Source organism: Archocentrus centrarchus, chromosome 16 (assembly GCF_007364275.1).
Source record: "Archocentrus centrarchus isolate MPI-CPG fArcCen1 chromosome 16, fArcCen1, whole genome shotgun sequence".
Lineage (NCBI taxonomy): Eukaryota > Metazoa > Chordata > Actinopteri > Cichliformes > Cichlidae > Archocentrus > Archocentrus centrarchus.
The window spans coordinates 26066243-26088335 of record NC_044361.1 but is presented as its reverse complement, the minus strand read 5'-3'; the positions used below and the strand labels follow the sequence as shown (position 1 = coordinate 26088335).

Sequence of the window (22093 nt, the reverse complement as noted above, 5' to 3'; positions counted from 1 at the left end):
AAACACTTCACTGCGCGCAAAAAATTGGACTTACCACACTCGCATCCCTCTCTCTGCATTTCTGTAGCCTCTCTCTCTCTCTCTCCAAACTGTCTAAGTGCCTCTCTGCCTTCTGCACTCTATAAAGACTGCAGGGGCTCCTCTCAAACTTTTACTAAAGACAGAAAGTTTGACGATATTTGCCTTTTACCTTTAACTTTCTGACTTTCCCTCTGAGCGCTCTCACTCATCACTCTGCTCTCTCTCTCTCTCATTCAGTCTGTCCTAACAACTTTCCTCCTCACTCTGACAGAAGAGTGAGAAGAAGAAACCGGAGCACGTGACAGTTTCCGGAGTTCAATTTATTTATTAATTTTCTATTTATTTATTTATTTGTCTCCGTTTGTCTGCTGGTTTACCTATCTCTTGGATCCGAACCAATATGAAATGTAAGTGATTATATGACCGTGTTTTTTTGTTTTTTGTTTTTTTTACTTATAAATGTTTAATGTGTCAATTTTCAATTTTTGATCAGCTTTGTTTCATTTTTTTTTTTTTAAATTTGAGGTTATACAAAGTTGTTTTTTCCCCACTGCACAGGTTAAATTATTTAGAGATCAGAGAATTTAAAGAACTGCATCTTTATTGCTTGACTGGTGGCTATGGACAACTTTATCCTTTGGTGATCCCTAAACTGTTAAAGCTGCTCTGGGACGGGGAGCTCAGATGCTTCTGCAGTGTTATTTTGGCTGCGATTCTTGTGGTTCACCTGTAATTATCAAGCATTCATCATCTCAACACCACTGTGGTTCCCTTTTAATACTTAGTCTACCTTCTATTTGAACTTGAAAGGACAAGAATGAATGAGCTTACTGTTAGGAGAGTTGACTTGGCTTGGTCTATATAATTTATACCACCAGCTCACGTACCTATCGAGTTGCAGGTGTGACAATCAGCGGCATTCATTGCCTTGCTTATGGTAAAGAAGGGATGGAGCTATTCTGTGTCAAAGCCTGGGTTTTAATGTTTTAATGATTTGCATTCAGCCTGTGAAAACATGACTCTGAATCTCTCCAGGATTCCTCTTGCCAAGTCTGGAGCTATTGTTTATATCATGGTGCAATATCTTCCCCTAAAGCTGACAGCCGTGCCCCGAGGCCATTATCATTATGGCGAGATGACAGCGCCTCGCCACTAATTGCTTCCGTTTTGTTCTACCCCTGCAGTGCTGCTGGACTCCTCCTCATCTCTCCTCTTCTCGCTGCTATTGGCTCAGCTGCCTGTATTCACGTCTGCCTCTCCGGTACCACAGCGGCGGCCCAATGACTTGGATAAACTGTCCAATCAGACCAAACATCTAATGAAAATCACCCAAGAACTGCTGGTAAGTGAAGACAATTAGCCTTACCAATCAGCCCCTGATTGGGGGAGAGGCTGCGAGACCCTGACCATCCTGCGTAAATTGAATTGGAAGACGATGCTGGCCATTACACCACAGACTGATCTTTTACTAATTGGATTTGGGTTCTAATGTTAGCTTTCAGTCTAGGTAACCTCACACATTAAACTGCACTGGCTTTGCATCATGCACTGTTGTGGAAACACCTACCCGGTTTGCTCAGGGCTTCAGTCCGCCTTAAGCTGCTTTCATTGATGACATACTGGCTGGAGTCCATCTGCATGCTTAGATCGGGGCAGCAAACTCCTCGGGGGGAGATTTGACTGAGTGATCTCACTTTTAATCCAGGCTGAAATCCTCAAGGGAGAGGCGGTCTGACTCAGCAGCCTCCCGGTGTGCGTGGTCACCCCCCTGGTGGCGGTTGCAATAAGACTTGGTGGCCAAGTCACCGCAGTGGCAAAGAAGGTGCCAACAGAGGTGCGGTGAAATTAAATATACCTGCATCCAACTGCAAAACACACACGCATGCCATGTGAGAAATGACAACAGCGTGTTTCACATGTTTGTTTACACGGAAACATGTTTATTAAGTTCTGCGGCTGGTTAAGTGTTGAGATTTTCTCGTCAATGAAGTGCAACAAGTCTGGCTCGAAATCATATTCTGATGACAGTCAAGTTAGTAGGGAAATCAGATTTGAGAACTTAGACAAGATTTGGATCCAACAGGCGATTGTGTATCAACACTATGTTTTAACAGGTGAAAAGAAAACGGCATCATATCTCTGGATCTTTGGTTACACATGACTGATCTAGATTCTATTTTTGCATTATGCAAATCTTTAAACTCTTCTGTTCAGGGGATAAAATTAGAAATAGTCACATACTCTCTCTAGTCTTGCCCAGTAGTGTTCAGAAAGTGTGTGTGTGTGTGTGTGTGTGTGTGTGTGGTGTGTGTTTTATTGCCTTTGTTGCTTTAAAATAATGTGACAGCCATTGTGCAGCAGCAGTACAATCTGAAATTCAGATGTGAACGAGTAGGATTATCAGAGGGCATTTGAAACAGTGTTAGACCTTGTTCAGTAACACTGGGAATTTATTTTTAATTTTTTTTCCCCCTTTTTTGTGTGGAATTCCTCCAAAAAGAGGACAAAGTTAGGAAAGATAAATAGAATGGGAATCCATGGAAAGTCCCTGCAAAAAAGCAATGAAACTGATGCTTCAAAGAGGGACAAATGTGTGTCTGTGTATAAACATAGTTCTGTATAGGCCCAAGTTTTCCAGTGTGACCGTGTATGTGTGCAAGCATGACTCTGTGCATGCTTGCATATACACATACGTGTATATGTGTGCGCATGCATTTGTCTGTATGCATTTTTGTGGCCATGTGTCTGTGCATTGAGGGCTCTAAATAGCCGTGGTAGTGTAGGTGCAGTGTTTAGTGTTTTGCTTTCGGTCGCCACAGCAAAGTGACTTGATAAAAATCAAAAAGATTTATCACATTCCAGTATTTGCATTCAGGAAGAAAAAGGCTGGATGCTAGGTTCTGTCGGGTGAGGTCATGGTCTAGGATGAAGAGAGCGAGAGAAACTGGGATAAGAGGCAGAATTAAAGGCTGAGAAAGATGGAGCAAAAAACCACAAGAGATGAAGAGATCAGAGAAACAACTAGATGACAAGCCAGTGGTGTGTTTGTGTGTGTGTGTGTGTGTCTCTGTGTGTGTGCGTGCATGCACACATGCACATCATGTTGCATGTGCCTGTGCACCTGGTATGAGACACAGGGAGAGGGGAGAGAGGGGGGAAGTAAGGGACAGAGGAGGAGAATGGCAGTGGAGACAAAACATTGGACCACAAACATAAGTGAGCTCTTATGAAAGGCTATGGAGAGACAATGCAGGACATTTATCTCTAAATACATCAACACAAACAAGTGGAAGTGAACAACAAGTAATGCAAGGGAAGCACAGAACAACAGGTTAAGGAAGCAATAAGCACACAGTCTGTTTATACAAAACATTTCTCAGCAATCATTATTCTAATGTTGTTATGTTCCTCTACCAATTGGAAATGACGCATGCCACATCAGTCATCTCTATTTGTCCCTGTTCATTACTAAAATAGGCCTACATCTTTAATACTAAATTGCACTTCTGATGAGCTCAGCTGCCCTTCTAAAGTAGAATACCATAAACCTGGCATCAGGTTGTTTATCCCCCTCTGCTGGTCACAATGGGCACTACATCTACTGTCTGGACATAGTTTACAACACAGCGTGAGCTGGGCAGCAGCACTGCGTCATTCTTTCTTTTTATAGCTGTGACCCTGGAGTTTCCCCACAACCCTGTGTTGTCTGTCCCACTTGGAGCTTTCTTAGTCACTGCATATGTTGTTATCCACACTCCCAGCAGAAAACATCCTGTGGGTTCAGGCCATTTACTCTTATTGTTGACATTTGGGGAGGCTGAATGTGGGTGAACTCACCCTGACCCAATCAACCACACTCCCCTCAGTGAGAGCTACTGTCTGTAAGAGCAGAAAGCAGGCACCCAATAAAGGTGCTCTACTAATACTTTCCTCGTGTTGCCGTGACTTGTTTCAGGATGAGTAAAATTGCGCTGATGTAAATTGCTAAGGGGCTGCTCTGTGTCTTGTTTTCTCTTTCAGAAAGAGCATGCATTTGACTCAGACGTGGAGCCCCACAGGTTCAAGTCTCTGCCAGAAATGAGCAACAGATCAGCCCATGACCTCAACAATCTTGAGGTAATGGTCTGATAATGTATTTGTGTGTGTGCGTGTTGCGAGAGAGGGGGGCTGATGTGTTTTGACACACCCATGCTAAGTCTCTGAAGTATTTTTGTGTTGTTTCCAGCTGAAGCCCACGCTCTCTCAGCTTCATGCTGACCTGAAGCTGTATGAGCACCACTTTGAGTGGCTCAACAGGGTGTCGAAGAAGCACCACCACCCTGCAGTGCCCAAGCTGGTGGAGATGGTCAGAGAAATGAAATCTCTTATCACTCTGCTGCACCGTCATGTGAGGAGCTGAATTTTTCAATTTGATCCTCAGCATGTGCTACTGCTGCAAATGAGTTTTTTCTAATGCGTCTGTTTGCCTGTTATCTCCTCCACAGATGCTGAGAGTCGAAGCACCAAGGCTGAGTCCAGCGACCCCCTCCCTCCCCCCTCACCTTCCCTATCAGTTTGATGTCCTGCAATCTACCAATGAGCTTCTTCAACACTTCAAGCTCTTCTGTGACTGGGCTTACAGGGCATTTCTCAGCCTCAAGCCCAAGGTTTCTGCAGTGCAATGATGGTCCAGGAAGTAAAGGGACTGCAGGGCCAGTGAGAATGCATGGACTTCTGTCTCTGCCAAAGGGGAAACAAGACCATGTGCACTGTAGTCAACAGCATCCCTAAAGAGGCCAAAATATCAACCTGTGTGTCATCATGTGTGTTGAAGAATGTGTCTTTCCATCAGAGCCATTGAGGATGCACCACAATGCAGCCAGTTACAACCATCAATTCCAGTTCAAGTTCCAGTTTAAGTCCAATGATCATTTCAAGAGTCCCCAAACTTTCTCCTAAAGGCCCTTTTCATGACCTTGTTATTTATGTATTTATTTATTTATTGAATGTTAGTTATTTATTTAATTTTTATTTATTTGAGGTTGTAATGTGTCACATCTTATTTCTGTACTAACGTGAACTTTGCCCACATTTCTGTAATCTTTTCCTGTCTCTTGTGTCTCACTGATCCTTTAAAAAAAAGACAAAAAAACAAAACAAACACTGTAGCACTTCCTGAACTGATAGCTCTGATAATTACTTTTGTATAAATCAACTTAATTTACTTTGCATTTTTATTTTTCAAATGACATTTCTTCCAGTAGATGTAGCATGCATTTGGGACAGCCAAGGCCCTCACTATTGCTTATTTAAAGTACACATTTTAGAAGATGTTAATACAATCTCCAACCATGGTAAAAAATGCCACATATTAACGCATCAATTCCTTATCAAATTCATTTAATTTCTTTTTTTTTTAATGTTAGGAAGAAGAGAAGCAAATCCTTTCTTTCATATCATAGATATGTGTTTTCAGTGCCTGTTTCTCTCATGTTCTGCATGAGGAGACCTAGTTAACATTGTGGTAAAGTAATATGAATGTGCCCTGTTGCTGAGCACTGATGGTCCTGATTAGATTCTTTGCACAAACTTGTCGGGATTAGCCTCTTTGAAGAGTGAGATGGCTGATTTTGAACCTGTGCTTTGGTGTAGAAAAGTTTTTTTTTTTTTTGTTTTTTTTTGTTAAACACCCAAAGCCTTAAAATACTATGTATTGTGACACTATGTTCTGTACAGATGTACATAAATGTACAAGAATGTAAATTGTTGTATACAGTGCTTTTGTGTATTATGTCATTTTCTACCATATAGTGTAGAGGACCAATTTTATCACTATAATTTTTATTCATTCCTATTCTAGTATTTGTTACAGTATTGACTATTTATTTAAGTAACTTGGTGGAACTATTTATTTTGTGCTGCAGTGGAGCAAGTCTCCTATCCTTTTGTACTTTTATACAGTTTTTATTGGTATTCGCCTTTATTATACCATCACGTTTAAATTATTGTTCTAACATCAAGATGCCTCTTACACACACTGATTGGCCTCAATGTGAAATATGTGCCTTGGTCAAATAAAAACTTAAGAATGTGTACAGTGGGTTTTGTGTGTATCTTTAAATGTGCATGGCTTACTACCACACCTGCAATATAAACTCTGACAGCTGGACGTTTTCTTGGGTGGTACACGCTGAGAAACTACATTACCCAATAGTCTGTGCGGCAGAGTCGAGACAAAAACGGATAAATGTTTAGTGTAAGTGTGAGTAAAGTTTTATAAATTAATTTGGGGCATTTTGTAGTGTGCACACATTACTACTAATTGACTTCCGTCAAATTTTGTTTTTATATTTTCCCGTAAGATTAAAAAACGTCAACCTGTCTGTTCAAGCTCCCAACCAATGGGAGTAGCTCATCTATTGTACGTATCAGCCAGTCGCCGCCGCTGTTCTTGAAAGGCGGCATTGGGTGGAGAGCTGCTGTTAGTTTGTGCTGTGTTTATTGTTAAGGTTGTGTGGATTAGCACTGCGGTACCCAGTTTCTTTTCACATGATCAACAATATAGCTTTAAGATGAGTTAAGTCCGCGCGGTGAGTACTGCTTCAGCCTGCATTCATGCACATTCATGCCGAGCAGTTAGGAGAAGCTGTTCCGCACTGAGCAGGAGGCTTGATTAGCTTTAAAAGCAGGCCACTGGCTGTTTTTTGTTGGTACGGCAAAGAATCTGTATGTGTGTGTCTGTGTCATCTGCTGACTTGAAGAGCTCGTTGGACACATTGGGACAGTTATAAAGTAACTCAGTGGGTAACTTTGCGGTAGCCTCTGGTTTGTGTTGCTAACAAGCACCGCACTGCGGGGAAGGACAGAAACCGTGCGCCAGTGTGGAGACAGAGTGCACACGGACTGACGGCCAGAGGGAGGACCAGCTTCAGTGACGGGAGGGAGGGAAATTTAAAGGGAACACTGCAGACAGGATTCAGAAAGTTAGTAATACTGTATTTTTTTTTCTCCATTTCCCTTTATCTCAGACGTGCCCTCATTTCACTGCTTGGGATGACAGCCGGTGCTTCAGTGGCCGCCAGGGAAGAACTTTATGAAGGCACAGAAGAAAAGATGAAAGACAAACTATGATGTTGCACTCAAACTGATCCACAACCTGCCTCCACGGAAAATTCTCATCTGCCACCAGATTGATCTGGTAATGGCTAATTCAGTGGCCCTAGTAGTCCAAGCAGAACTCTTACCGACTCAGTCCACTGCCTCCCTCTCGCCTTTCCCGTCCCTTCTTGGTTCAGGAGAGGATGGCGAGGATGACAGGGAGAGAGGGGAGCTGGTGGAGGGAGACAAAGAGGGAGTAGAAGGTGGAGAGGAGGTGGTTCTGGGCATGGTGTCATCATCGGTGTCTGGGCCAGCCACGCAGCCGGAGCAGTCAGATCATCCCTTCCAGTGTCTGGACTGTGGCAAGAGCTTCAGGTGGTCATCCAGACTGACCCACCACCTGCGGAGCCACAACAATGAGAGACCCTACCGCTGCAACCTCTGTCCCAAGGCCTTCAAGGGCTCCTCTGCTCTGCTCTACCACCAAAGGTTCTCACAGTAAACTTATGTTATTACTAGGGATTCACAGATTGTGAAATTCTTGACCAGTACTGATGTTTAAAATAACATTTTGGCTGATAGCAGATGCCAATAATGATATGTTTTTCCAGTTTGGTTTCTTCTGTTATTTATTCAGTCTTTGTGTCAGGGGAAAAAAAGAAATGTGTATTATAAAAAATAACTTAATTGTCTCTCAGCGCTTCATCAAACTATCTTTTGAGCAATTAGACACCCAAAAACTTGATGCAACCCAACAGGTAAATGTCATCTTATTTACAGATATGTCAGTGTCAGTCAACAAGGCTGATATCAGCATTGTTGACTGATATCACCCATATTGTGTTATTCTATTATTATATAATTAAACTGTAACACTGTTACAGTTTTGTCTTCAAGATTAATACAGCACAACGTTAATAGGTTCAGTCATTTAACCTCCCTCACCTGCACTGAAATGAGCATCCCAGCATGCCCTCATTAAACACCAGTCTGTTTGCCAAAGGTGTGCATTACAGTTCTGTTGAGTAAAACAGTCTCATCATTTATGTCACTTTACAGTGTGTTAATAAATATTGTAGAGTGAAATAATAAAAATTTAAATATTTATATATATGAATGTAGGACAACTCTTTTTTTTGAAAAGAAACAAAGGATTTTTTTGTATATGGTTCTATACATTTTTGGACAGTGATGTTTGTTTGTTTTTGTTTTTTTTGGGACTTTTGCTTCTGCACACCACCACAGTAGTTTTAAATAAGACAATCACAATGTGAAGTACAGACTTTCAGCTTTAATTCAAGAGGGTTTTAACAAAGAAAAGCTGGCTTTCTTGTCATGGGATGCTCTGCTAAACATTTACTGCAGCCATCCTCAGTTGCTGCTTGTTTGTGAGTCTCTCTCTGACTGTTTTGTCTTCAGTAACTGAAAAGAATGCACTGTTGGGTTGAGATCAGGTGACTGACTTGACCACTAAAGAATATTGCATGTTTTTGCCTGAGAAACCCTTGGGTTGCTTTTCCAGTATGCTTTGGGTCATTATCCAGTTGCACTGTGAAGCGCAGTCTGATCAATTTTACAGCATTTGAGTGAATCTGAGGAGAGAGTATGGCCCTGTACACTTCACAAATCATCCTGCTACTTCTGTCAGAGGTCACATCATCAATAAACACCAGTGACCCGGTTCCACTGGCTGCCATACATACACATGGTATAACATTCCCTCCACCATGTTTGACAGATAATGTGGTATGCTTCAGATCTTCCCATCATTCTGGTACAAGTTCATCTCAGTTTCATCTAAATGTTTCTTTTTGTTTGTTTGTTTTCCAGAACTGTTCAGGCTGTTTTAGATGTTTTCTAAAGTCTAATCTGGCCTTCTTGTTCTCGAGTGTTACAGGTGGTTTGCATGTTGTTGTAAACTCTGTATTTCCATTCATGAAGGCATCTTTTCATTGTAGACTCTGACAATGATACATCTACCTTCTCAAGCGTGTTTTTATCTTGGTTAGATGTGAAGTTGATTTTCCTAACCATGGAAATAATTATGTCATCATGCACTCTAGTTGGCTTTCATTTTCTTTCAGGCCTTTTGGTGTTACCGAGTTTGCCAGTACATTCCTTGTTTTTAAGAAAGGGTCTCCTAAAGTTTATTAAATCGCCCTGATTTATTTAGTTTTTTCAGCCTAATGGTGACCTCCTTCACTTGGATCAGCATCTTTTGGGCCTCATACTAAGAGATGCAGTGAAAAGCTACCAAATGCACATTCAACACTTGGAATCAACTCCATATATTTTATCTGCTCAATTTGTCATGAAATAACAAGGGAACAGGCCTTATCTGGACAATTACTTCTGAGCTCTGAAAATTGGGGACAGTCCTAGACACTTAAGGCAGTACTTTTGTTAAACACCTTGAATTAAAGCTGAAAGTCTGCACTTTGGTCACATCTTGATTACTTGGTTTTGTGGTGGTGTACAGAGGCAAAATTACAAAAATGTATCATTGTCCAAAAAAACCTATGGACCTAACTATAACAGGGTCTTTAAGAATTTTCAATTATTTTTTTTTTCTTTTTTGCTTCAGCCATGAAGCATCCATTATCTAATATGATAATCTATATTCTAAATATAGAAGACATCCTGCAGTCACAGGCTTTTGTAATTAAAATGCAATTCCACAGATATTTTAATTCTTGCAATCTTTAAATGCACAGTATGTCATCCAAAACACTGTTTTATAAATCCATGTTCTAGAATTGCTTAAATAATGAAACAACTTCAGTTTTGCTCTTGGCAGCTTTACAGAGTAATCAGTTCAGAGATCAGTCAGAAACAGCAGGTGAATGAGAGGTGGAGTGAATATTTGCAGTATGAAGTATAATCTAACCAGTATCTCCCAGTCTCACTCTCCCTTTTTTCATCTTTAGTTGGGCCAGTCAGGTTGGTGGAAAATATCAAAAGGATACATTTTTATGTAGAATAAAGAGCTAATTTCTCACATCAAACAAGATGTTATACCTGTGCCAATGTACATCAAAAGAAATTACTTGTATGTGGCTTTTGCTGATTGAATTTTGTATAAATAATGAGGGTATATACCATGCTGTCCTTCTGAGTAGTTACCTTTATCTTGCAGGTCTCACTCAGGGGAGAAGCCTTATAAATGTCAGGACTGTGGCAAAGCCTTCAAACGCTCATCTCTACTCCAGGTGAGATATCAAACCAAGTCATTTTATAAGCTTTTTTTTATGCTTACAAATGAGATATTTCACCATGTCTGTCTGTCCCCAGGTCCATCAGAGTGTTCACACTGGAGTGCGTACTTTCTTGTGTCCCTACTGCCCCCTTACTTTTAAGTGGAGTTCTCACTACCAGTACCACCTGCGGCAACACACAGGAGAATGCCCATACCCATGTGACACTTGTCCCAAGGCCTTCAAGAACTCAAGCAGTCTGCGGAGACACAAGAATGTTCATCTCGGTCTCAAACCTTACACCTGCACAGTGTGTAACAAATCCTTCACGCAGTCTACCAACCTGAGGCAGCACATGAGGATACATACAGGCGAGAGGCCCTACATCTGCAGCGAGTGTGGACGAAGCTTTACTCATTCGTCGAACCTGGCGCTGCACAAGAACTCTCACTCCAGCCTCAATGCAGGAGGGAAAGAGGGAAAGAGGGGAGAGGATGGAAGGAAGAGAAATGAGGTAGTGGAGGTGGTGGTGGGGGCAGAGGAAGTGACGTCATCAATGTTGACAGACATGGTAGGATTTGTGAGCCAGGAAGGAACTGATGGAGTCGGGGTGGGAATGGAAGAAGTGTTCCTGTCAACCACCTCCTCTGGCCAGAATCCAAGCCTTCTCCCCCAGCTCACCCTCACTCCTTCTGGGGAGGACGTGTGCACGTCTAGGGCCATTGGGACAGAGGTTCACCTGAGCACAGACACCGGAGCCAGTGTGCTCCTGTACAGCTGTGGCAGCTGCAGCCACACTTTTGGCACCCGGACAGACCTAGAGGAGCACCAGGCCATCCACATGGCTCCGGAGGACCATGGGGCTAATGGGGAGGCAGGGGTCGGATCCGGGATGGAAGTTGGGGATGGGCTGGTGGGAGCTGGACACCTGCTTGCTGACTTTGAGGAGGTGGTTGAAACTACCACAGTGGCTGAAAGTGGACACACGACAGAGGTGCTCCTTGGATTATCAGAGGGAGCAGATGGCAGCAATGCAGTAAGTGATGAGTTCAAATGGATAAATGTACATTGCATAAAAAATATTGAACTCAAAATCCACCAACATCTCACACTTGTTTAATTAAAAAGTTTAAAATAAGTCTAGTAGTCTGACAATTAAGGCCACTTTAGACCCTAGAAATTATAGGAAAACATTTGGTTAGTAAACAGTGATAAGCATGGGTTATTAGTCATGCACTTGAAACAGTTGTTAGACACTTCATAGACTGACATATGTCTCTGATAACTTGCGGCAAGCTTTTAAGCTGGCTGATCATGGCAACTGCTATTGCAGTTTCTATCATGTGAACATGATGTTGGTGTGAAGGCCACAATAGATCAACCCCCAACAAGCATTGCTGACACGAACCCGGTCGTATACAAAATAAATGACGTGAATTCAGAAGGTCAGATGGCCTATCTTCTGTTTATGTAGTGTGGGGCAGAATTATAAGTACTCTTAAAGATCTGAATAATCTACTTTTAATTGGGCCAAAAAAATAGAACAACTCTATAAAGCCAATGAGTTCAGTTTGAGGACATATATTTTTGATATGTATTACTACTTCCTTTGGTTTGTCCTCAGAATGTCGGCACCACCCAGGCCCAGTTTGACCTGTTACAGAGCTTCACTGAGGTGACTCAGAGCTCTGAGACCGTTCAGCCAGAGGCCAGAACCACATGGGCAGGGCTGTCATGCGGCTACTGCAATAAGACCTTTAAGACCAGCGGAGGCCTCAATAGACATGTATCGTTGGTGAGAATGACTGTTACAACTGTTTTACTACTAACACTTTTATGCAGATTACAGAAGTTATTACAAGAATAACATTTATCCATCTTGAAGTTCCCATATTATACCCCTGGCATCTATCCAGAATGGGACTTTGATGGATTGTTCTATCGTGCCTGCATAGCCCTTTTCCAGACAGGCCTTTTCTGTGTCTGTGGCTCTAAATGAAATGAGCTACAGCTATCTAACAGCTCTTTCCAAAAGAGTTTTGTGCCTTTCCCGCTGTTGCCATGAAAAAAAAAAACCCATCACATTAGTTAAATAGCATAACCTCAGATTCTTTGACTTTAGGCATAGCCCTCGAAGAACTGTTGGTAACAACAAAAAGCCCAAATTGTACTTGTTTGAAACCAGAATCTGACTCAGTACAGTGATGCATTTATGCATAAAGCACAGTTTTCCTGTAGTGGTGTTATCATTTCCAACATTACATTCATTGTTAGCAGATTTTTCACTTAGTTAGGGAATGCTCTGAAAAAAAAATCCAGCTGAGTTTAAGTTGCACTGTATGTAAAAAAAAAAAAAAAAAAAAAAACTGTACCCCACACCCATTCCCTGTTTATTGGTCTGAAACTGGTCTTTGAGTTTCCATAATTTCCGATTTCCCCACAAAATGTTTTTTTTTTTTTTTTTTTTTCCTGTTAAGGGAACATTGCCACCAAAAATAAAAGCAGTCTATTGGGCCTTCAGTTCTTCAGGTGCCAGGAGTGCATGAAGACTCTTACATGCTTTTGCAGCAAGCAACAGGAAATTTAGTGTCATTTATTGCTTTTCTTGTGGCTGAGATGTTTTAGAGTTGGAGCTGGCAGTGCCGAAAGGGAAAAAAGTTGGACTGTTGTTGTAGGTGGGATGTGGGGGGATGGGGGGGTAGCTAAGCTGAGGGTGGTGACTGAAGACTTGCGGCATCACAACATTACAAAAGTCCTCATAGTTTGTTTCCAAGGCAGTTTCTGAATGAGCTGTGTGCATTACTCCCTGGATGCCTCCCTGTGCATTTTACATAATTTAACAATATTTATTTAGCACCTAGGGGTGCTTTATATTAAAAACACATAGAAATATTACTTGCTACAGTGCAGTTTCTTTTAAAGTAACTACATCCTGTTTTCCCTCTTTTGTTTCTCCAGATGCACTCTCTTTCATCACAGTCCCGTTCCCAGTTCAGCTGCTCTGCCTGTGACCGCTCTTTCCCTCTTCTCTCCTCACTCCTCACACACCAACACTCCCACACTCCTGAGCAGCGTCTCCTGGCTGAGGCAGAAGCTGAAATCGTGTGCCCTCCGTCGCTTTCCTTATCTCTCCCCCTTCCCTCCTCTCCGAGCCAGGCTGACAAGCAACAGGAGGGCCAGAGGGAGATCCATGTCAATATCATAGCTGTCGGAGAGGAACAAGAGGAACAGCCAGCAAAACCAACCAAAGCCCACAAAAAGACAGGATCCAGCAAAAGCACTCCTGCTGGAGGTAAAGACATTTAGGAAAAAAAAGCAGATCATACATATAAAATTATGCTGACATTTAGATGCTGCCTCTTTATTATTATCGAACTCGTTATTCTGCTGTATTTTTTTTTTCTTTTTTTTTTTAAACTCATGTCACATTTTCACACAGAGAGGCCGTACCGCTGTTCAGAGTGTGGAAAAGCCTTCAAAGGTTCATCAGGGTTAAAATACCACATGAGGGATCACACTGGGGAAAGGCCCTACCGCTGCACAGAGTGTGGAAAGAGCTTCAAGAGATCATCACTGCTCTCTATCCATCAGAGGGTAAGGCTCCCGTTTCTGTTCCACTCAAATAAATCACACGTTTATTTACCAAAATGAGATACTTGTTTGTGGTCTGTGTAAAATTCAACATTCCTTATGATTAGATATTCTAGCTCTCTTGTACATACTTCTGGAGATGAATGAGACAAATGCAAAAAGCAACAAAAAATATACTGTCAGTGTAGCGCTCTGCAGTTATAGGTCTCTTATGACTAAAATCACCATCACACACTGCTGCAGTTGTAACCAGCACTGTTCTTGTATGTTGCTGTTCCCTGTGCTGACGTCCACTCTCTAGTAAGCTCAGCGCTAGATTCTCCTTTTGGTAGGACACTAAAAATTTGAAGCCTCACGCAAAAAATAAATCTCAATATTTTTTTTTCTCCCCTCCCCCCGTGTACCTTACCAAGGTGCATACAGGTGTACGGGCATTCCAGTGCCCTCACTGTCCTCTCACTTTCAAGTGGAGCTCCCACTACCAGTACCACTTGCGGCAGCACACAGGTGAGAGGCCATATGTGTGTAAAGAGTGTGGTAAGTCCTTCAAGAACACCAGCTGCCTGCGCAGACACAGTCAGATGCACTCGGGTTTGCGGCCTCATACGTGCACCATCTGCTCCAAGTCCTTCTCCCAGACGTCAAATCTAAAGCAGGTCAGTGCAGCCACAGATTCACTTTATCAAATGTTCAGTTGAAAAGATCTGTTTTTATCTTATCAACCAATTTTCATAATTTCTCTTCTTTCCATGTTGGTTAATATTTCTCTGAGAGCAGCATGAACGCACGCATTCAGGCGAAAGGCCTTTTCAGTGCACCCACTGCAGTAAGAGTTTTACACACTCCTCCAACCTTCAGCTCCACCTTCGCACGCACTCCTCACGCAAGGACTTCAAATGCCCGTACTGCTCAAAGGAGTTTGTCATGCACTCCTACTTGCAGAGGCACATCCGCACCCACGGCACTGGCGTTGCCCTGCCTTGCCCAGGTGGTGGAGGTAAAGACGGTGTGGCTGTGAAAGCCAGTGTTGGAGGAGTAACCACTACTACAACCCTGCTGAACCCCATCACCCTGGAAGCCTCAGGAAACAGTGGCAGTCTGATTGTGTCCCAACCAGCACTTAATATTCCACCTAACACCTCCCAGAACTACTTCATGATACAGACAGCAAGTGGCCTGCAGCTCATTCCTCTATCATCCCCTACGCCAGTGCAGCCACCTCCTCCTCCTCCACCACCACCATCCCAGCCCCAAAACTTTCTCCTCCTGCAGTGTCCCTCCAACAATGGCAGCCAGTCCAGCTTGATTCTTCTTCCCACAGCAAACAACCCTCCACCAGCTCCAGAGCCTCAGTCCCTCCCTGTACTTCAAACTATCCAAGCATTCCAGCCTGTGCTTAACCAAAACCAGACTCAGATACCCCAGTTTCCAACTGTATCACAGCAACAACAGCAGACCAGGATCATAATTACTAACAACAGTAACAATGCACACACTCCAGTTGCCACACCAACACACAACCTCTCAGTCAGCTCCCTACTGACGAAGCCCATATTAGGGAAGAGCACGCGGACTGCACGAGGCAGAAGGGGGCGCAAACCAAAAGTTGCTCTTCAGAAATCAGCCCCAGCTCCTGTCAGTCACGTTGCAGGTGGAGCTCTTCCTGTAACAAACTCTAATGTGACCAGTGGCACCCAGATTGTTACTGCTGCGAACACTACCACGGAGTTATCTTCTCTACCCACAACATCCGTCACTAATACCCCGATTCTTTCATCCCCCGCCACTGTAGCCCCCACAGTGGACACCTCAGGACCCTCACCGACTGTTACCATGGTTACACCAGCCACTACACTAGCTGCAGCCTCAGTTTCTACTCCTGTCCCTGCAGAAAGGAAACCTCATTCCACTGTGGAGCAAATGAGGGCAGGGGAAACTATGACAAGGAAAGAGTTTGTGTTATGTTTTGATAATGAAGAACAGGCAAAGGATGGGATGAATATTGAGGAGGCTGGGGAGTCATATGTGTTGCAGTTTGAAGGAAATGCATCTGGGGAGGCAATCGATGGAGGGATGGGTGGAGAGGGAAAGTCACTTGTGTTGCAATTCAAGACAGATGGGCCAGGTGAAGACGAAAAAGGGGGTGATAAGGAAAGGATGATGTCACTTCTGCAAGAATGGGGTGGAGAAAAACAGGATGAGAGACAATCAGGAGGGGACGGCAACCAGGGGGAGTCATATGTCCTTCATTTCCACACCGAGTCGCAAGACAGTGTTCCATCTGGTGCTACCTTCAGCCAAGGGCCGGACAACAGCCTGCAACTTTCCTGCACGTCTACCCAAAGCTTGGTACCCCTTGATGGGCAGGAGGTGGTGTTTGAGCTTGGGGGTGAGACTAAGCTGGAACAGGAAAGTGAGGAAGGCATGCAGATGATAGCACTTATAGATGGTCAAGGAGGAATAATAGGCGAGGAGGGGCGAGGTTGCAGTACTGTAAGTAGCACAGTTACTGAGGGTGGAGGAGGTATGGAAAGTATATTTCAGCTGGAAAGTGGAGATGAAATTGTAATAATTGAAGTCAGTACCAGTAGCTTAAGAGAAGGGAGAATGGAGAGAGGAGGGGACGGGGAGATCTCACAAAGTAGCGAGGTGAAATATGAAGGTGTAACAGAAGAGGCTAAGGAAAAGTCTGTAAAGGAACTAAATTCTGCAGCCAGCACAGAGGTACAAACATCAGCTGAAGACACAATAAATGGACCTAGCTCTAAATCTAAAGAGATACAGTTCTCCAACTGAGAACAGTGCGTGTTAAAAGAAGAATAAAGCGTATGTCTGAGTAAATGCCTCACTTTTTGTGGGCTGTTTGTTAGCACTTTATAGTCAGTTGAGTTCTCTTGGAAGTGAAAGAGAACATGCAGTTAGATGAGTACTGTGTTGTAATGCCATGCCAAATGTTATACATTTAAATAGGCTGTACATGGACCTCAGAATATTCCTAAAGATTAGTTTAAATGATACTGTCATTGGCAGTTTGTTTATTAAGTAAATATGTTTTTGTGAATAAATGTTGTATATTGCCTACTTTCTTCACAATGTTAATAGTAAGTAATTATTAATAAATCTGTTAATACCTTTTATCGTTTGGCTTTTTTTGCTTCCTTTTTCTTCTCCCTTTTCTTTTTAAAACCTAAACATACAGAGGTAGAGTGACCAGGTCAACACCGAGCAAAATGTGGAGCAAAGAGTGTTAAAACTGTTAACTCATATTTCACCTGCTCTGTAGTTTGCCTTTATGGATACATCCAGAGATCACACCTCCATTTTTGAGGTACTTGTTTCTTGTGAGACACAAGGTGGGACAACTGGTCATTCTCTGCTGCAGATGTAAAACTCATTTTGGTTCTTGGGCTGCATACCATCAAATTTGATCTTAAGTGAGCCAGACCAGTAAAGCCATGTATTTAAGAAAAGGAACGTTCCTCCTCCACTTTCTTTGCCTTCAAAAACAAAAAAACAGAACTGGTAAAAGCACATTCTTAATGATTCAAAACAGATGAACAGCCTGAGTTGTCTTTAGAAAAATAAGTGCAGTTTCAACAATATGTCTGTTTTTCCACATCCAGTACAGTAACTGATCACAGAGGAGCTAAGGCACAAAACCTTCACATGTAGCATTTTTGTAGTAAAGCAACTATATTTAATATATTTGAATCAAACTACCTAAAATGCGTATCTTTTAATATATTTTCAGTATTGTGTTGTAGTGCTGGCATTACATCACGGCACCAGAAATACCAATGCATTATATGCTCACCAGCCCCTTTATTGCTTGCATTGAGTTAGACCCTTTTGCCTTTTGAACGGCCTTAAATCTTTCAGCCTGAAATATTTGTGGCACAGATTCAACAAGGTACTGGAAACATTCCTTAGAGATTTTGGTCCATTCTGACATGATAGCATCACTGATGGCATCTGTAGATTTGTTGGCTGCAGATTCATGATGTGAATCTCCCGCTCCACCACAAAGGTGCTCTATTGGATTGAGATCTGGTGACTGTGGAGGCCATTTGAGTACAGTGAACTCACTGTCATGTTCAAGAAACCAGCGTGAGATCATTAGAGTTTTGCGATGTGCCGTATTTTTTTCTGCTGGAAGCAGCTGTCGGAAGATGGGCACACTGTGGTCATAAAGGGATGGACATGGTTACCAACAATACTCAGGTAGGCTGTGGTGTTTAAATCATGCTCTCAGTGTTGCAGCAGAAATCAAGACTCATCAGACCAGAGAACGTTTTTCCAAACTTTGCTGAGTCAAATTGGAGTCTCAGTTTCCTGTTTTTAGTTGACAGGAGTGGCATGTGGTGTGGTCTTCTGCTGCTGTAGCCCACCTGCTTCAAGGTTTGACCTGTTGTGCATTCAGAGATGCTCCTTTGCTTATACAGCTACCATCGCACGTACGCGGTGCTGTCACGTTGCGTTCGTTATTCACGTAGCGGTTACGCAGTGCAAATTTTACGTACGCAAATGGCGTAGATTGCCACATTGAAAGCGTGTAATGGGCATAAAATAGAGTAAGTTCGTATTCATAATTCTCTTCTGTCTGCGAGAAAACATGCTCTGGTCATTCAGTACAACGTGCCAAACGTACACGGTCTAAAAACAAACAGAAACAGCGCGTTTCACATCTTTCAGCTTGGTTTAAGGTACGCTGTGCAGAAGGTAAGCGGGGGGGGGGGTTAAATGTGTCAGGAGACCGCAGCACTTCGTAATAACCATATAAGGATTTGAACCAGGGCTTTTCGCTTTCGCGTGTACCTTTGATGATCTCTGTTAAATGTAAAGGTGAAAGCTCGATGTATGTGTATTATACAGTACTGAAAGCGGTGTTGCAGGCTGCAAATCCCCCATAATCTCCATCTGTTTGTTGTTTGGAGCCAGCGTGGGTGTGCTGTTACAGTGCAACTACTGGCTCAATGGAAGTGAAGTCTGGTGCATTTCATAGTATATACGTTTTGAAATATATTGACCTATTTTAACCACATTACATCCGTCATAGTATGATTTTTTTAAATGCCACTAACCAGTCTTTCAGTGTGCAACAGCATCATCCACAAGCTTTTCACTAACCCTAGCCCCCCCAAATAACATCCTCCTCTTTAATGCTCCCTGTGTAGACGGTGTGGATGCTGATTTTTTCCAACATAGAACAGTGTTGGAGCAGGACAGCTGTTTGAGCAAAAAGCCTGAACATGGTGAGGCTGGAGCTTGACCAGGTGGTGATGAGGAGGATGAAGGAGGAAGATATTGAAATGGTGAAAGCCCTCATCAAGGTTTGTACAACAATCCTGTTGGGTATTCAGTCAAATTTTTGTGAGGTTTATTCCCATTTAAAAAAAAAAAAAAAAAAAAGCATCAATTTCTTTGCAGGAGGGTTGCGAGGGCACCGAAAATCGTCTCATCCTCCACATCCTCACTCGCCCACTCTGCCTTTTCATCCTGGCTGTTTTCTCCTCAATTCTGCGCTGCCTTGTCCACTCTTTTATCCTGGCCCTTGCTATTCCTGTCTTCCTGCTAATCATCTTTCTCAAAATCACCATGCCGCGGTCAACTGGGGTTCTGGGCAGCAGCCGCCCCTACTGGGACTATGTGGGTAGCACCTACAGAGGGGCACAGGATGATACTCTGCAGAATCCCTATTGCAGGATCAGTGGCAAGACGCCACTTACGAGAAAGGTTAGTCTGTTGACTTGCTGAAAGTTCTCAGTTTTTGGAGCAGTTTTTACTTACACTAGTGGCTAAATATGACTTCTCTTCAGCCAAGGTGCAGAGCTGGATCCAAAGACAAGGACAAGGACATGTCAACAGAAAAGATCACTCCAGAGAGGGAGCAGGCAGCAGGGCAAGTTTGGGTGGCAGAGAGTGAGGGGGAGATCCTGGGCTGCATCTTCCGGGAGAGCGAGACACGAACGGGCATCAGGAGGATCTGCAGGCTGGTGACAGGCTCTTGGTACCGCAGGGACGGCCTCGGTCGGCTGCTTGTCCAAAGTCTGGAGCAGAGAGAGAGGGAGACTGGGGCACACAGAGTGTATGCACATGTCCCCTACCCCTCTAAGGTGGGGGAAGCCTTCTTCAGGAAACTGGGTTATTGCCAGCTGGGGGAGGGGACTAATGATGAAGATGATACAGAATTAAATCAAGAGACTCCTGAGAGAGGCTTTCTGGGCCACCCCCTCACTAAAGTGTTTTACAAAGACTTGTGATTGAGTTACAATGGACATGTGCCATTAAAAAGATAAAGAAGAAACACATTTGATCTCTGCGGCAGCATGTTTGAAACATTTAGGTTAATTTATGGAATCTTTATGCTATTTATTAGAGTATTTATTTAGTGTGTTGTTATCATGACTATTAGTTTGTTTTAAGTTTATGTTTTTATCATCCTGTCATTTATAATGACATTTCATTTTAATAAAGCAAGTGATTGTTCTTTATTTATCATTCAAAGATAGCATGATTATACTTCAGGCGTGCTGTTCTCTGAATATTTGTTATAAAGTAAAATTTAAATTCAACTGTTTGTGCAGTTCTTTAAAAGAAAAAAAAAAAGTCAATACTGTAAAGTGTGTGTGAGTGTGAGACTGCATGCATTTCTTTGTGTGAAACCAAACAGATGTGTAGGAGGCTGTACAGTATAGGAAGCGTGTGTGGTTTAGTGAATATGCAGAATTTATCTACTTTTATCTCTGCACTCTTTGACTGCCGCTGCTCACCTTCACAATAGTTTGTGGGTCGATGAGGTTGCAAAAACTGCACACCCTTGCTTATGTTTCCTTCCACTTTTAGTTTTCTTTGTTGTATTTTTGGGGACAGCAGAGATATCAGCAGCAAAAAAGAGTGCCTTCTTTAATGCTGATAATGCTAGTGTTGGTTAAAATATTTAGAGCTGGAACTGTGCTCTTAAATAATGGACAGGAAATAAATCATTAGGCATTTGCATTTTATTCATCATTGTTAATACATACATTGTGCTATTTGTTTTTTAAAAATTAGAAATGATTTTGGTTTACAGCCTCTCAAATAGGATTTTTATGCTTTCTTTCTCATTTCATTTTTAAAGTTCTTATCACAGTCTTACATATTTAATAAGGTGAACAAATTTAGATTCATTTTAATGAAAATAAATGTTAGCTGCATTCCCAAAATACTGCATTATTACAAAGATGTAATCAAGATGAGTTATATTTACATTTGTATGCAGACTGTAACATGGTACATTAAATTTATACATAGGTAATCTGACTTAAGCATGTGTGTGGTTTGCAGGTAAATGGTAGTTTAAATGACTAAGTGGGGAAATGCACACAACCCCCCCCTGCTTGAGGCTAACCTTAATATGGTTAGCAGCCCTTGCGCTTGCATTGCGAGTCTACCCCACTGCTAACCTCAGACGATGTCAGTATAGCATCAATCTGCCACACATAAACACCACAGGATGTTTGTGCAGTGTTAATGTGTGTGGGAAGGAAGCATATCACACCTGATGTGAAGACAAATATAGGCCTATACTTTACTGCTAAATCATGCAAGCCAAGCCAAGCCATAGTGGAAAATCACCGTCCTTTAATTAAATGAAATGACAAAGCTGAAACACCTAGTAACACAACAGTGTTGCAACACGTACGAGTATGTGTGTGGTCAGGGCATTTTCACCCTGTAAAAGCTGTATTTATTACTTGTGACACTTCTCGGTCATCATCAGGTTGTTTCCTCGCGACTGTCAAACAGAAGACACCTGTAAGCTGGGCCTCTTCCCGCCTGATCTGTAGCTATTATTGTTGTCAGGAAACAGATGTGAGTTCACACACTGGAAAGAAAGTCTGTTTGTGACTGTGGTCATATGCGTCTGCACGGTATGGCTGTGTGAGTGTGTGCATGCGCACGTGCGTGAGCAGGGTGTGGGCGGGTGGGTTTCGGAAAATATGACTTGGCATTTCTTACACCCAGTCTCTCCCCCCTGACTACGGGTTAAATGCACGTCTGGCCATACTGTACTACTCCAGCACAGACGCACGCAGACAGTGCACTGGAGGGGTGGTAGTACACGTGAGCGTTCATGTGTGACTGTGAGATGACCTTGGTCAACTGTGGTCAAACCCAGAGAGGTGGTTGGGAAGTGGTTGCATATAGTTTGGCATTTGATCAACCTCTTG

At 42.7% G+C, this 22093-nt stretch overlaps 3 protein-coding genes across 4 annotated transcripts; all 3 read left to right on the top strand.

Annotated features, from left to right (window-relative positions):
• Positions 1–170: 170 nt before the first annotated feature.
• il11a (interleukin 11a) lies at positions 171–6031 on the top strand. The gene is made up of 5 exons (XM_030750589.1): positions 171–428; positions 1206–1363; positions 4042–4137; positions 4247–4408; positions 4506–6031. The coding sequence occupies exons 1-5, from the start codon at positions 422–424 to the stop codon at positions 4683–4685; spliced, it is 603 nt and encodes a 200-aa protein (XP_030606449.1). The 5' UTR covers positions 171–421; the 3' UTR covers positions 4686–6031.
• Positions 6032–6455: 424 nt separating this feature from the next.
• Positions 6456–17018, top strand: znf628 (zinc finger protein 628). The gene is made up of 9 exons (XM_030750891.1): positions 6456–6590; positions 7029–7587; positions 10235–10307; positions 10390–11328; positions 11917–12087; positions 13251–13584; positions 13732–13886; positions 14297–14539; positions 14661–17018. The coding sequence occupies exons 2-9, from the start codon at positions 7202–7204 to the stop codon at positions 16677–16679; spliced, it is 4320 nt and encodes a 1439-aa protein (XP_030606751.1). The 5' UTR covers positions 6456–6590; positions 7029–7201; the 3' UTR covers positions 16680–17018.
• Positions 17019–18455: 1437 nt separating this feature from the next.
• On the top strand, positions 18456–20371 carry nat14 (N-acetyltransferase 14 (GCN5-related, putative)). Of its 2 annotated transcripts, none has more exons than XM_030749385.1 (4): positions 18456–18602; positions 19058–19213; positions 19311–19616; positions 19700–20370. In XM_030749385.1, the coding sequence occupies exons 2-4, from the start codon at positions 19133–19135 to the stop codon at positions 20141–20143; spliced, it is 831 nt and encodes a 276-aa protein (XP_030605245.1). In that variant the 5' UTR covers positions 18456–18602; positions 19058–19132; the 3' UTR covers positions 20144–20370. The 2 variants fall into 2 exon arrangements, with proteins under 2 accessions (XP_030605245.1, XP_030605246.1); XM_030749386.1 differs by having other exon boundaries at positions 18483–18586; positions 19700–20371.
• The last annotated feature ends 1722 nt before the right edge of the window (positions 20372–22093 follow it).